Source organism: Eulemur rufifrons, chromosome 3 (genome assembly GCF_041146395.1).
Source record: "Eulemur rufifrons isolate Redbay chromosome 3, OSU_ERuf_1, whole genome shotgun sequence".
Lineage (NCBI taxonomy): Eukaryota > Metazoa > Chordata > Mammalia > Primates > Lemuridae > Eulemur > Eulemur rufifrons.
The window spans coordinates 84081206-84096544 of record NC_090985.1 but is presented as its reverse complement, the minus strand read 5'-3'; the positions used below and the strand labels follow the sequence as shown (position 1 = coordinate 84096544).

At 34.5% G+C, this 15339-nt stretch overlaps 1 protein-coding gene across 2 annotated transcripts in view; it reads right to left on the bottom strand.

Moving 5' to 3' along the window:
- Window positions 1–519: 519 nt before the first annotated feature.
- TRAM1 (translocation associated membrane protein 1) overlaps window positions 520–15339 on the bottom strand; it is a 33396-nt gene continuing 18576 nt past the window's right edge. For both annotated transcript variants that reach the window (XM_069466387.1, XM_069466388.1), the window contains exons 7-11: window positions 11684–11754; window positions 11473–11577; window positions 10371–10514; window positions 9862–10022; window positions 520–2084 (exon numbers count right to left, since the gene is read on the bottom strand). In XM_069466387.1, coding sequence (XP_069322488.1) covers window positions 2011–2084; window positions 9862–10022; window positions 10371–10514; window positions 11473–11577; window positions 11684–11754 — 555 coding nt within the window. In that variant the 3' untranslated portion in view covers window positions 520–2010. The remainder of the gene's footprint in view (window positions 2085–9861; window positions 10023–10370; window positions 10515–11472; window positions 11578–11683; window positions 11755–15339) is intronic.

Here is a 15339-nt window from a genome sequence, read left to right as displayed (position 1 = left end):
GCTTATAACTTACAGTCTTACTTGTGTATATGTGCATGTTTGTATCTTGTCAAGTTCTAACTATATACCAAGGGCTTGTTTTTCTTTTCCTCAGTCTATAGTGTATGCGGTAGAACACAAATGCTTTAAGTAATTCATTGACAAGAAGATTCCACAGTCAGATGAGGTGGGAAACAGCATATTATATCACCACTGCCAACATTCTTGGTGCACCAGGAAGCACATCTGCATATCATGGACTGAATGGTCTTGTAATAAAGAAACATTTTTAAATTTGTTTAACCCAATGGTTCCTGGATTTATTTGGTTATGACCATTTTCTCCCCCAGTAGCCCTCATAAATATCCTAAGGAACTGCACATTTTTTTGTAGAACATACTTTTTAAAAAGGGTTGTTCTAAGTGTCTATCTAGAGTGTGCTCTTTAAACATAGTACATTTTAATGAGATTAGAAACTAAAAGGCGTAACTGCTAATAATGAAGGAAACATTCAGGACGCAGCTTTTGAAAGTAAAAATTTTTATTTTGATTGATTTCTCAATGTGTAGTTCAATATAATGCCAGTTTTTAATGGCAAAAATTTGGTTCCACTGAAAACTCCATAATGCTACAGAGAGCTACTACTTTTTTCAGGAAGTAGGCAAACAGCTGGAAAGAAAAAGCACAACTTTCTAGCAGCATGGCAACTCAAACTGTAGACCTAACAGGTCTACGACTTTTACACTAAAAATGGCACAACCATTAGCTGGTGACAGAAGTGAGAAATGGGTAACAAGATGTGAACACCAAAAAGAAGCAATATATATTATAAAGTCAAGGAACAAATCAAATATAGCTATAAGGATTTTAAAGGATAATTATAGAAAAGGGAACCAAATATTTTACTCAAATGCTTTTTAGAGCCTTTCTGTAGAGATACAAATATATATATATATTTATCCAAAAATATGCTTTGTACAGATAAATGTTTTTCAATTAAAGATGGGACCAAAGCTATAGTTATAACATAAAGCACACTGTCTTTTGTAAGACTATTTATCCACCTGAATTTTCAATTTCTTTAAAGTTAGTGCATCAAATATTTTCCAAATATAATTACCTGACATTCTTTTTATAGATATAAATCAAGTAGGCATTATTTTTTAAAAGGGTTTCCAGGTTAAGCAATATTTTTCTAAGATGTTGTGCATATCAAACTTATGACAAGCCCCATTAAGAATCATTAACAAACATATCAAAAAGGGGTATATAAGTCAGATTTTCCTCTTCATAGTAAATATTTTCTGATTTCCAGTTTACAAGTGTTGAAAATGCACAAGGAAGATTTTACTTTACATGTACTTTTATGTTAATAAGATATTTTGATTCAATATATATGTCAATAAATCTCCACATGTTGTAACCATTAGTATGTATTTTTTCTTTTAAATGGGGATGTAAACACTAACAACTACTACTTATAAAATAAAGCACACAAATTATTTTGGTAATTTTATAAATCTTTTTTTCCAGGTGTAAAGGCTACAAAAATTCCTAAAAATTAGAGAACACCGAAAACATATTAAAGTTTGACATCCAAGTTTATATCATTTCCATTTTACCCTGAAAGATAACTTAAAAAAATATGACCTTGTTGGAATAGGCCACCTTGCTAATATTATAAAAAACTGGTGAGCGCAAGAAACTGTATCACTGATATGTGGGATTTCCGTAAACAGTTTTCTCTTCAAATCATTACAAAAATGTTCAAAGATAAAAAACAAAATAGAAGATGGTGGTGGTCCCTAAACTATTTTGAAGGCAAGTAGCTTAGTCTAAGCTAAAATATTGTGTTCAGTCATAGTAATCATCCTCCCCTCAAATGCCCTTTTAAAAAATGCATGAAACAGTACAATGGCAAGAATCAAAGAGCACAAACTGTATTTTCAAGAACAGAAAAATCTCTAATGCTGAAAGATATAGTAAAAAGCAGATTTCTTTGGGGACATTAATCAATTAGTTTGTAATTCATTATGAAGATTTCTCTTTTCTGTTACGAGGCGAGTCCGCTGCATTTGAAGTTACTGCTCCATTTACACCATTTTCTGAAAGAGAAAAGAATCAGTGTTACTCTTGTATAAATAAATGCAAGTAATATAATCTTTACACATAAAGGCACCTTCAGAAAAGAAAATTTATACACAGGTGCAATCTATTTACTAGTATCTAACCCATCTTAATCTTTACTAGTATCTGACCCAATCAGAATATCCAGTAATGTGTTGAACACAATGAACTGAAAGCAGCAAATTAAAATAAAAGTGAATTCTATTCAAAGTAGGAAAAAGTGACAGGATAGAAAACTATTTAAAAAGTTACAAGGATTTAAAAATAATACTCCAGAGGTCGGGCACCATGGCTCAAGCCTCTACTGCTAGTACTGTGAGAGTACTTTGAGAGGCTGAGGTAGGAGAATTGCTTGGGACCAGGAATTGGAAACCAGTCTGAGCAACATAGCGAGACCCTGTCTCTACAAAAAATAAAAAAAAAAATTAGCTGTGTTGGTGGCGCATCCTTGTAGTCCTAGCTACTCGGGAGGCTGAGGCAGGAGGATCGCTCGGGCCCAGGAGTTTGAGGTTGCAGTGAGGTATCATGATGCCACTGCACTCCAGCCTGGGCAACAGAGTGAGACCTTATCTAGAAACAAAAACTTCAAGAGCAGTACTTGAGGTAGAAATAAACTTTTCACATTTGACAGCAAAGTCCTTGGGGATATTTCTTTAGAACATACAAAAAAGTTGGTGCTTAGGATGATAACTCTTATGTTTAAGAGTGTATCACGGTTTTCTTCTTCAAGATATGATGGAGTAACTGATGTCGGACTAAACCCGCCCTCCAAAAATATCTATAAAAGTTGGACACAAAAATGTATGTTTGAAGGCTCTGGAAACAATCAAGGCAAGATAGGACTTGATGTGTCAAGGTTCTGGAAAGAAAAGAAATGAGGCTGGGTGCAGTGCTCACGCCTGTAATCCTAGTACTCTGGGAGGCCAAAGCGGGAGGACTGCTTGAGCTGAGGAGTTCGAGCCCAGCCTGAGCAAGAGTGAGACTCTGTTTGTACAAAAAGAATTATCTGGGCATGGTGGCATGTGGCTGTAGTCCTAGCTATTTGGGAGACTGAGGAAGGATGCTTGCTTGAGCTCAGGAGTTTGAGGTTATAGTGAGCTATGATGGCACCACTGCACTTTAACTGGGGTGACAAGAGCGAGAGTCTGCCCCCACCCTCAGCAGAGAACTTAGGTGACTCTGCATTTACTGCTATTTCTCCTGGACCATTTGTAGGCAGGTTCAGTGGATCTGAGGCAGAGCGCACAAGAAAGTAATAGTCTAGAGCTGAGATTCTGGCCAAAATTCTGGAGAAAGGAGAACTGTAGAGGAAAAACCTAACATCCTATATGAATTTCTCCCTCAAGGTATTTGCCAATATCAAACTGTGCATGCACAAAGCAAGACTCAGAAATCATGCAGAAAGCAACTCCTAAGAAACTGCAAATTTAAACAGATAATTGGAAGTCTCACATCGATAGGGAGACAAAAATTTGATTTCAAGGCCTATCAGGGAAGAAAGCCCTTATAAACACCCAGTATGTCAATGTCCTAGGAAGGAGGGCAAACTGGAAATAGATCAGCTTCAGTGAGGTAGAATGATCTAGCCATATTCAATCTAGAGCCTCTGTAAATTTTTGCACAAAATGTACAGGAGTCAATTAAAAATTACCAGGCATGCCAGCATGCCAAAGAACAAGACTGAATGACTTCCAAACTTGGTGTTGCGGCGGGGGGAGACTGAATGACTAATGAACTGGAGAAAATACTCAGATTGAAACTTAGACAAAAAAGGATGGAAAAATGTAGAAAGTGTGAAAAGATATAAAAGACAGGATAAAGGGGTTTAACACACATATAACTGGAACCCTTGAAGAATATGAGAAACAGAACGGGGCTGAAGCAATATTTGAAAAAATAATGGCCAAGAAATTTTCCAAAAATTACAGAAAAAAGCAAGCCAAAATTCAGAAAGCTCTATGCAACACAGAATAGGATAAATATAAAGGAAATCATGCCCAGGCACATCACAGTATAACTGCCCCAAAGCAAAGACAATAATGGTAAGATTGGATGGAAAAAAAAAACCAAACAAAATCCAATTACATGCTGCTTACAAGCACCACAATCTGTATATAAAGACAAAGAAAGGTTTGAAGTAAAAAATACAGGAAAAGATATGCCATTAGAATATTTTATCAAAAGAAAGCTAGTGTAGCTATAGTAAAATCAGACAAACTAGACATCTGATAATGAAAAAAGGATGAATTAAACAGGAGCATTCCCAAATTTTGATGTACCTAACAACATATCTTTGTATGTTAAGCAAAAACTTACAAAACTACAGGGAGAAATGGTCAACTTTACTATTATAGTGTGAGATTTTAACATTACTTTCACATAACTGACAGAACAAGTAGAATTCCCTCCACAAAATCAGTAAAGGTATAAAAGACTGAACACGATTAAAAATGTGACCTGACACGTATAGACACAATATCCAACAAATGCAGAATGTGCATACTTTTGAAGTCCAAAAGAAACATTTACCAGAATTGGAATCAGGCTGAACTGTAATAAAAGTCTCAATATATTTCACAGAATTGAAATAATTCAGAAGACATTCTTTATCCACAGTGGAATTAAGCTAGAAATCAACAGCAAAAAAAAAAAAAAAAAAAGGAAAGAAAAAAATACCACACAAAGAGCTAGAAAGTGACCAAATATTTGTAAACTAAACAATGTACTTATAAATAACTCATGAGTCAAAAAGGAATCAATCAGAAGGATAAAATATCTTAAACTGAACAATGAAAAAGACATGAAAACTTGTGAAATACAGAAAAAGCAGTGCTAAAAGCAAAAGTTTATCCTTAATTGAATGTAATTCACAAGAAGGAATGAAAATCCAAAATCCAAAGATCCATTTCAAGAAGGTAAACCACAAACAAAACAGCAAATTAAACCCAAAAGGAAATAAGAACAGAATTCCATGATATAGAAAAGATACAACTAAGAGGTTAGGGGTAGATGCACAAAAAAAAGAAAAGATTCAACCAAGAAAATAAAAAATAACAAAAAGGCAAATGTTGGTTTTGACTGATGGAAGAAAAGAAGAGACAAGGCATAGGTCACTAACATAGGAAATGAACAACAGGAATTACTGCTGATCTATAGGCACTAATAAGATAATAAGGATAGTATAAATAATTTCATGCCAATACATTTGCAAACGTATATGAACTAAATTCCTTGAAAAACACAATTTATCACAAGAGAGACGAGACAACTAAAAAATAGAAAATCTGAATAATCCTATTGTCTATTTTAAAGAATATGAATCTATACTTAAAAACTGTCCCATAAAGGCTCTAGGTCAGATGCCTTCACTGGCAAATTCTTCCAAACATTTAAAGAAATAATGCTAATTTATATAAAGGACAAATCTGCCTAATACTTTTTATAAAGACAGCATAACCTTGATATCAAACCTTGACATATTATAAAAAAAGGCTAATCACAGGACAATCTTTTATATGAACACAGATGCAAAAATCCTAATCTGAAAAAACCAACTCAGCAACGGTGATGTACAATAGTACATCAGTACTACTAGTGCAGAAAGTCCCTACTCCTTCCTTATGTTTTATTATTATTATTATTTTTTTTTTTTTTTGAGACAGAGTCTCACTCTGTTGCCCAGGCTAGAGTGAGTGCCGTGGCGTCAGCCTAGCTCACAGCAACCTCAAACTCCTGAGCTCAAGGGATCCTCCTGTCTCAGCCTCCCAAGTAGCTGGGACTACAGGCATGCACCACCATGCCCGGCTAATTTTTTCTATATATATTTTTAGCTGTCCATATAATTTCTTTCTATTTTTAGTAGAGATGGGGTCTCGCTCTTGCTCAGGCTGGTCTCGAACTCCTGAGCTCAAACGATCCGCCCACCTCGGCCTCCCAGAGTGCTAGGATTACAGGCGTGAGCCACCGCGCCCGGCCTATTATTATTATTATTACTATTGTTAATCTCTTATTGTGCCTAATTTATAAATTTAACTTTATTATAGATATGCACGTATAGAAAAAAAGCAGTATATACAGTCATGCATCGCTTAATGACAGGGATATGTTCCGAGAAATGTCAGGCAATTTTGTTGTGTGAACATCAGAGTGTACTTACACAAACCTAGAGGGCATAGCCTACTACACAACTAGGCCATATGGCATGGTCTGTGGCTGAAACCTGTGCAGCATGTTAATATACTGAATACTATACGTACCTGCAACACAGCGGTATTTATCTATCTAAACACAGAAAATCTATAGTAAAAATATACTATTATAATCTTATGGGACCACTGTCATACATATGACCCATCATTAACTGAAATGTGATTATTTGGCACATGACTACATAGAGTTTGATACTACCTACAGTTCTAGGCATCCACTGGGTTTCTTGGAATGTATCCCTCCAAAATAGAGGGGGACTACTGTATTATCATCTCCAACTCAGATGAATGCCAGGAATGCCGGATGAGTTTAACATTTGAAAATCAATGTAATTCTCTACATTAAGAAAATAAAGAAAAACTACATGACTATCTAAATAGCTTCAGAAAAAGCAGTTCTTAAAATTCTATATCCAGTCATGAAAAAACATAGCAAATACAGTGCAGAAGAGAACTGAATAAAGGGTATCTATAAAACATTATTAACGATGAAATATTGAAAGCTCTCCCCTTATATTAGGAAGAAGACAAGGAAGTCTGTACTCATTTCTTCTATTCAATATTGTGCTATGGTCCCAGCTAGTATAATACATCAAGGAAAAGAAAAGGTATAATATTTGCAGATGACATGACCGTGTATTTTAGTGTAAACTTTAAAATAAGTGAATCAGGAAGGTTTCTCAATACAAGGACAGTATGCTAAAGAAAACAAATAGTATTTCTTTATAACAAATAATTAAAACTGTTTGTAAAAAGGAACATGTATACTAGCTTAAAAAAATAAAATATCTGACAATAAATCTAACGGAAACTGTATGAAATCCCTATATAGAAACCTATGAAATATTTCTTCAAGAATTCTTCCAAAAAACAAAAAAGGAGGAACATTTTTCAAATCATCCTATGAGGCCAGAATTAGCGTGACAGTAAAACTAGACAAAGATGTCACAAGAAAAGTACACACCAATATCCTTTATAGATACAGATATAAAAGTCCTCAACAAAATACTAGCAAACCAAGTCCAGCAAAAGATAAAAAGGATTATACACCATGCCTCATAAATGTAATGTTGGTTCAACATCTGAAAATCAGTTAATGTAATCTATAATATCAACAGAAAAAAGTGCAAAAACTACAAGATCATCTCAATAGAAGTAGAGAAAAAAAGCAATTGACAAAATCCAATAACCTTTCATAATAAAAACACAAACATACTAGGAATAGAGGGGAACTTCCATAACCTGTTAAAACCATTTATGAAAAACCCATAGCTAACATCATACTTTATGGTAAAAGACTGGATGGATGCTTACCCCCTAAGATCAGGAACAAGACAAGGATGTCTGCTCTCGCCATTTCTATTCAACATTGTTGTAGAGGTTCTAGCCAGGGCAATTTGGCAAGAAAATGCAATAGAAAGCATCCAGATTGGACAGGAAGAAGTAAAAACTATCTTTATTTACAGACGACATGATCCTTGTATACTGAAAATCCAAAGGAATTCACAAAAAAAAAAAAAAAAAAAAAAACTATTAGAATAAATAAGTTTAGCAAGATTGCAGGATACAAGATCAATATACAAAAACCAACTGTATTTCTATACACTAGTAATGACTCTGAAAACACAATTAAGACAATGATTCTATTTTACAATAGCATCAAAAGAATAAAATATTTAGGAATACATTTAACGAAAGATGTGCAAGACATATACATTGATAACTACAAAACTAGAAAGCAATTAAAGACCCAAATAAATATACATCCACATTCATACTCCCCAAAGCAATCTATAGATTAAAGGTAATCCGTATCAAAACCCCAGCTGGCTTTTCTGCAGAAATTGACAAGCTGATCCTAAAATTCATGTGGAAATGCAAGAGACCCAGAATAACCAAAACATGAAAAAGAACACAACTGGGCTTTTACTCGCATTTCCTGATTTCAAAACTTACTACAAAAGCTACAGTAATCGAGACAGTGTGGTATTGGCAAAAGAATAGACATACAAATTATTACAATGGAATTCAGAGTCCAGAAATAAGCTCTTATTTTATTATTTTTCTCAAGAGTATCAAGACAATCAATAGAGAAAGAGTAATCTTTCCAACAAATGGCACAGGGACAACTGAATATCAACATGCAAAACTATGAATATAAAGTGGTGTAGCCACTTTGGAAAAGAGGTTAGCAGTTCCCTCCAAATGTTAAATATACAGTTACCATATGACCCAGCAATTCCATTCTTAGGTATTATATATACCCAAGAGAATGAAAATAGGTGCTCAAACAAAAACTTGTACACAAATGTTCACAGTATCATTCGTAATAGCCAAAAAAGTGGAAACCACCCCAATGTCCATCAACTGATGAATGGACAGACAAAATACAGTATTATGTTCATACAATGGAATATTATTTGGCCATAAAAAGAATGAAGAATTGATACATGCTGTAACATGGATGAACCTAAAAAACATTACACTAAGTGAAAGAATCCAGTCCCCCCAAAACATGCAGAAAATAGATTAGTTGAATTAGTTGCCATGGGCAGGGGAAGAGAGAAATGGAGAGTGATTAATGGGCCTGGGGCTTCTTTTTGGGGAGATAAAAATGTCCTGGAATTAGTGGTTCACACAACTTTGTGAATATACAGTACTTAACTTTATGATATATGAATTATATCCCATTAAAGATGTTATTAAAGATAATCTAAATAAATGGAGGTATATATCATGTTCATGGGTTGAAATACTCAATTATTCCTAAATTTATCTATAGATTTGATGTAATTCCAGTCTAATATCCCAGTAAGTTTTTCTTGTGTGTGAAAACTGAAGAGGTTGTACTAAAATTTATTAAGAAAATGCACAGAGCTCGGAATTGCTGGGACAAACTTAAAAAGAACAGAGCTGGAGGATATAAACTATTAGATATCAATACTTACATAAGGAGCAAACCAGTCTTGATATATCTTCAAAACTGTGTTACAGTTCCAAGTATAACACATTGTATTTTTCAAATAATACAAATTGAAAAAATTAACTGCAGTGTCAATGCATTTTCAATTTTTCCAAGAGCCAGAAGGAGAAAAGAGGTTAAATAGAGGCTCAAAGACAAAAGCTCAAGCAATCAGAAGTTATGGAAAAAAAAAAAAAAGCTGCTCCACTTGGGACTAATGGGCAGATGGGAAGAAGTTACAAAGAGGTTTTAAAAATGTGAATGAGATGCTTGAAAACAAACTATCACATTCTAGTTATCCACACTAAACCTGCCCACATTATACACTGGTCTACAGTGGCTCAACGTAACCAAGACTGAAAAACCTGTGAGAGAGAAATTTAGTAGACAGATTTTGAGGGGAGTAACTGACTCCCATCACCCAGAGTATCACCAACTGTGGAATGGGGTAAGATTACTTTGCCTCTAATTATGTTAAAAAGTAGAAAATTTTCTTTATATGATCTGAGAATAGGTAAGATCTCACAATAAATGTTTTAATGTTTTCTAATTCCACAGATTTTTCATTGCTTACTGAATACAAACCTGTTCCTTTTCTAGAAGACCTGCCTTTAGTCACTGTTGGTTTCTTCTTCACAACTGGTGCCTGAAAAGGAGAATGTTCCCTCCACCTCCGAAGCTGAAAATTAATGAACTTCCACATCATGAATGCTTGGGTAATGCAAATGGATGCCAGAACAGCAATTCTGAGAAATATTAAGAAATAAACAAAAAAATTTAGAGTATATGAAAAAATGTCATTGAATAAAGTATTTATTCTAAACTGCTTTGATAGTATTTGGTACTAAAAGTCCTATTCTGTTGACAAGACTATGTTGATAATCATTCCATTAATAATTTGCCCTAGAAGTTAAATAAATGCTTTAGTACTTCAGTTTAGACATAAAAATCTGCAACAGGTATGAAATCACATCGAATGAGTATTTCCCCCAACCCCATAGTCATCCATTTTTTAGATGATTCACATCATAATGAAACTGATACTACCTATGATATAGCTGTACAAAGTGAAAAAAATGTTAGATAAACTGTACCTAACAGCCAACACATTGAAGTTTCCAGTACTGAAATCCAGCTTCTGATTCTCTGCTCTTGCAAGGCCAAAACCAACAGTAAGTACCGAAAGAATTAAAGTCAGAAGTCTTCCCAAGACAAAAAGAACTGCCCACAGAGAAAATCTGTAAGAAAAATGTCATAAGTCAAATTCATAAAATCTCAAAAATAAGAAAAAATTCTATGAGAAATTAGATTCCTATTAAGTAAATGCATATTAAAATAGCACTTATTCTGCAAAAAAGGATTTTAGAGTCAAATGTTTGGGAAATGCTTAAAACACATACTATACCACTCTCTTGGAGACACATAACACATATTAGCCCATTTAAAGTTCTAAGAAATCCAGTAATCTGTTTAATTTCTTGTTTAGTTCATCTTTTTTATGTAAGTACTATTAATGTCCCTTAGAACTACTAGTATACAGAATAACTTTGAAAAAATGATGGACAAAACAAAACAAAGCCGTGCTGTAAAGAACAGGATGTCCAATTCCATTTGAATCCCAGTTTTACTTTTTCCAAAGACTTTTTACTCTTTACAAGTTATACCTCTCCAATTCTGTTTTCAGTCTAATTTTCCCATCAAAATCTTTTAGTATCTTTTAAGCTATATTACCCATCATTTCATTTTCTTCAGAGATTTCATTTTACTATTCCTCCAAAAGAAAAACATGCAACAAACAAGGTAGGAGAAGTTATAAAAGAAAAGTGAACCCAAAAAGCCTTTAAAATTTCAACTTCCAATACTATATCTCTTCAGCTGAGAAGGACTCCATTTTAGGGAGTAAAATATCAAGTTTGAATTGCTAAATAATTTCATTTTATTTAAACTTGCTACTGACTGCTTAAAAAGTAATTTAATGGCAAGGGCATGGATCCTGGCAATCTAGGCACTGATTTTATTTATTTAGAGATGGGGTCTCAATATGTTGCCCAGGCTGGGCTTGAAATCCTGGGCTCAAGCAATCTTCCCACCTTAGCCTCCTGAGTAGCTGGGGCTACAGGTGCACACCATGGTGTCTAGCTAGGCACTGACTTTGAATACCCACTACGCAAGAAATACAATGGCTAAATGGCTTACCCTTTCTGATACTTTTCATCGCTAAAATAAAACAGGCGGGAAATGTGGAAAAGAAATTCAACAAAATAATGCAGCACCAGAAGAACAAGTCCTAGATGATTCAAGCTGTTAAAAGAACAAATTTAAAATGAAAAGATTAATCATCAATTAAGACAGATCAACATACTATCTGTCCAGTCCACTTGCACACCCAAGAAAAATCCCAACTCACTTCAAAAGATAAGCTCCAGCAATGTGAAAGAGGTAAAGACCAATGTAGACAAGCTGACGAGGAATATCTTCCTGAAAATAGAAAAACACATGATAGACTAAAACATATTGAAACATTTCTGTTCTTTAAGAGCAGTGTGGTAGAGTGAAAAATATGAAATAAAAAAAAACAAAAAAACCAAAAAAACAGACCCTCTATCCCACCTCAATCCCTGACCCCCAGTGAGCTATATGGCTTTAACAAACCATTTAATCTCTGTTGGCTTCAGCTAACTCATCTGCAAAATGTGAACACTTGAATTTGCTTCAATCAGATGAACTCAGAATCTCTTTTAGTGCTAAAACCTATGGTTCTTTTTAAAATAAACATGTATTAAATGATACAAAATTAATAACCATAGTTACATGCTGACAATTTGATGTCTTTCTAATATTAAAACTGCTATGTTTATAGCAGTAGAGATGCTTTTGTTTACCTAAAATAGTATTCACATTTTTAGCTCATGTTTAGTCACTTCACTGACAGTTAGTCATTAAAACTGAAGTTCAACATTTTAGCTTCTCATTTATAACACTTAATTACATATTCTTTCTCCTCAACTCTGCAAGCCCAAGTATCTAGATTTTACTTTTGCTCTTTTTTCCTCTCATAGTTCCTAGATGACCTGGTTATTTGAAACAGTGTTTTTTTTTTTTTAAATTTTTTTTTTTTTTTTTTGTTGAGACAGAGTCTCACTTTGTTGCCCAGGCTAGAGTGAGTGCCGTGGCGTCAGCTTAGCTCACAGCAACCTCAAACTCCTGGGCTTAAGCGATCCTACTGCCTCAGCCTCCCGAGTAGCTGGGACTACAGGCATGCGCCACTATGCCCGGCTAATTTTTTCTATATAGATTTTTAGGTGTCCATATAATGTCTTTCTATTTTTAGTAGAGACGGGGTCTCGCTCAGGCTGGTCTCGAACTCCTGACCTTGAGCAATCCACCCGCCTCGGCCTCCCAGAGTGCTAGGATTACAGGCGTGAGCCACCGCGCCCGGCCTGAAACAGTGTTTTTAAAAAATGTAAATCAAGACCTCCTAGTAGATCATGAAATATTTTTTTAAAGTTTTTTGTTTGTTTATTTGTATTTTAGACAAGAGCCTCGCTCTATCGCCCCATCTAAAGTGCAGTGGTGTTATCACAGCTCACTGCAACCTCAAACTCCTGGTCTCAAGCAATCCTCCTGTCTCAGCCTCCTGAGTAGCTGGGCCTACAGGTGTGCAACACCATGCCTGGCTAATTTTTTCTATTTTTGGTAGAGATGGGGTCTCGCTCTTGCTCAGGCTGGTCCCAAACTCCTGTGCTCAAGTTATCCTCCCACCTCAGCCTCCCAGAGTGCTAAGATTACAGGTGTGAGACACCATGTCCACTGCATCATGTAATCTATTTATGGGTCACACTAGCATCTTCTGAAATATGAAATAAAATAAAATAGAAAATGCTTGAGTGTACATAACTTTGTATTATGAAAACTTTATTCCAGATTTCACACACACACACACACATATAATTAGGATGTAAAATCTTGTTTTTCATCTTAGGTTGTAGTAAAAAAAAAGTTTGCAAAACACTGACAGCAATAAGCTCAATAAAATGCCTGTTGATTGATGAAACACTTACACCCCATTTCGACTTTCTCTGGTTTTAGCAGTTTTCCTCATGGATGTTTACAAGGCTTATATTATTAGCCTGGTTAGTACTACTCATATACTACAGCTGTTAATTAAAATGGTGGGTTGACTCTGGCAGACTGAACTGTATTCCTTTGGAATCTCACTCAACTTATCTCTTGCATGTATAGTGGCACACGGGTCTCTACTGGATCTCCAGTTCTCCCCTCATATTTCAGTACAGAGCTACCTCACCACATCTTCTGAGAAAGAGTAGAGATTTTATAAGTCTAGTTTTGAAATTGAAAACTCTTCTCTGGTAAGAATGGCACAAAGATCAAAGTCTAGGTAGAACATAAGACGGTCTGAATAGTATTATATACAATATTATACTTTGGGGCTCTTGTGAAAATTTCCAAGACATGATACCAAGTTGACAGTGGTTCTTTCAACTGGACAGAGAAGTATCTTTGAAAATAAACAGTCTTAAGATTCTCTCACATAATTTTTAAACTTCCATTTGGAAATTATTTCCTATTTTTAAAATTTCCCCTTATAAAAGGAAAGAAGGAGAAATGCTGTCAAGATAACACGCTAAAGTTCAACCACAAGAGAATGTCTCTTCTGTTAGAATATTTCCATAAGCGCTCACTTGTAGCATTATCAATGCAATATGATATGCTATGGATATAGAGGTACCACTACATGTATACACCAGCGTTTCCCAAAGTATGGTATGTTTATTTTTGGTACTGTACAAAATGATTTTAGATAGTACACAACAAAACACTTATTTAATGGTAATTTAAAATAAAATATTCTAAGTTATTTATTTTAATATGCCTTAATAATTAAAACGTCATGAGTATTACTGCATAGAATAAGAATATAGTCAAAAGTATGAATCAGTAGTATGTGAATATGGTAAAACAAGAAGGTGGCATGTAAATGACTAGGTATGGGAAATACTGCCATATTCCTTCAGATGTGTCAACCGATGCTCCAAATGTTGGAGGAGAAAACATACCAAGAAAACTCTCAATAATTATGAGGGAAGCTTTTAAGTTTTTAAAATGCTGATTAAACTCATTTCATTACATAAAAACTTGTGTAAGTCAACGTAAAAAACTAATTTGCTGGAAAAATATGTTACAGTGCAATGTAACTTCTCAAGAGAATTTTTAAAAAATTAATTTTAGATGAAACCAAAATTATTTTTTTAAAATTCATGTTAGTCATTTACCAGAGAGGAACCTAAGCTATCTACCCTTTTCCTCTCCAACAAATCTAAAAACACTATTATAAATGACAAACAAACTAAATTTCCAAAAGCCATTCCATTTCTCTGATCTTTTGTCTTTACATCTCAACAACCCAATGAGGTGGGGCATGATTGTACTTGTCATTAGCAAAGGAAAAACCCATAGGGTTTCTTCCTAAATTCAGATTCAACTTTGCATCTTAGGTCTGCCTTTTTGATAGTCACCCAGCTGAGTCAATAATAATAGAGGATAAAATGCCATCACCAGCTTCCGTCTTCACAACCATCAAATGCCTAAGCAAGAGCTTTTAAAATAGTATGCATAGCTTTCAAAAGGATAGAAGTATCAAGAAATCTTTTTGTAAGTAATGGTGCATTCAGCTGTATACAATTGTATACAAATTGTATAATCTAAACCAATGTTTGTACTCTTAAAGCTTACCACAGAAAAAGTAAAAATGAGTAAGAGAATGGGTAGCTAGAATAAGTGTTCTTACTAGTTGTGTGACCTTGGACAAGTTCCCTAATCTCTCTGCACAACAGGTATAATAACAACAAAATAATACCCCCCAAAATACCATAAATTATAATAATAGCAAAAAAAAAAAAATTAAAATTGAGTGACAGAGATGAATAAAATGACACAAGAAGTGGTGGGGATTGTGGTTAACTGAAGAACATACACTCTAGATAAGGGTATTTCCATATGATTAAAAAAATACAATGGAAGTGGAGGTGGTGTACCATGATT